The sequence below is a fragment of the Pygoscelis adeliae genome, unplaced genomic scaffold (genome assembly GCF_000699105.1).
Source record: "Pygoscelis adeliae isolate BGI_AS28 unplaced genomic scaffold, ASM69910v1 Scaffold227, whole genome shotgun sequence".
In the NCBI taxonomy this organism is placed as follows: Eukaryota; Metazoa; Chordata; class Aves; order Sphenisciformes; family Spheniscidae; genus Pygoscelis; species Pygoscelis adeliae.
This window is the reverse complement of record NW_008825100.1, coordinates 3,640,768-3,641,456: the sequence shown is the minus strand read 5'-3', so window position 1 is coordinate 3,641,456 and position 689 is coordinate 3,640,768. Positions and strand designations below refer to the sequence as shown.

Genomic DNA, 689 nt, shown 5'->3' with positions numbered 1-689 from the left:
ACATTTTAGTAGTTATGACTTGGGATGGATGTGTGGCTTTTCAGTGGAATGAGATCCCTGCAGTTCCTGCAGAATAAACCTGTCATTACTGCATCGGCAGGGAGATGCATGCTCCGCTCCTAAATCCGCGGGCTGTAGGGGTATCTGGGACCTGGGATTTTTATTCAGCTCACATCTGTTCAGCATACAGTGCTGTGCTGGGCTGGTGCACGTACAATAGCTGGGGGCATGCCAAGCAAATAGGAGGTCCATGCCACAAAGTGCTCACAGCACCAACTTGTGAATGATTTAGGCTACGTTCCCTGACTCTTCTCGAACTCTGGAGTTGTCTTTCCTGGTAGCATCTCCCTCCCCTTTCTGCCTTGGCTGCACAAATGTGCTCAATTAGGGTTAACTCAAACTGAATCAAACTTCATGCCTGAGGTTGGAAATGTTCCCAGTCAACTCACCACAGCCACATAGCATGGTGGGAGACAAGGCGAGGGGGGAGATGAACGCTTTTCAGAGAAATGAATCCAAGGAAACTTTGTTCACTTTTATTTCTGCAGGAGATGATCCCCCCAAAGGAGATTTCCCTGTTCGGAAAAAATCCCCGGTGAGTGTTACAGCTGGTTTCCTTTGCTTTGCTTTCTGCTCAGCTTGCTCTAAATATTGCAAGATCTCTCTGTTCTTTCCTCTGTTGTGCTCTG

The 689-nt window shown here is 47.9% G+C and overlaps 1 protein-coding gene across 1 annotated transcript in view; it reads left to right on the top strand.

Moving 5' to 3' along the window:
- The first annotated feature begins 463 nt into the window (after positions 1 to 463).
- Positions 464 to 689, top strand: part of SLC15A2 (solute carrier family 15 (oligopeptide transporter), member 2) — a 40,304-nt gene continuing 40,078 nt past the window's right edge. The window contains exon 1 of the mRNA XM_009327141.1: positions 464 to 595. Within this exon, the coding sequence (XP_009325416.1) occupies positions 464 to 595 (132 nt within the window). The remainder of the gene's footprint in view (positions 596 to 689) is intronic.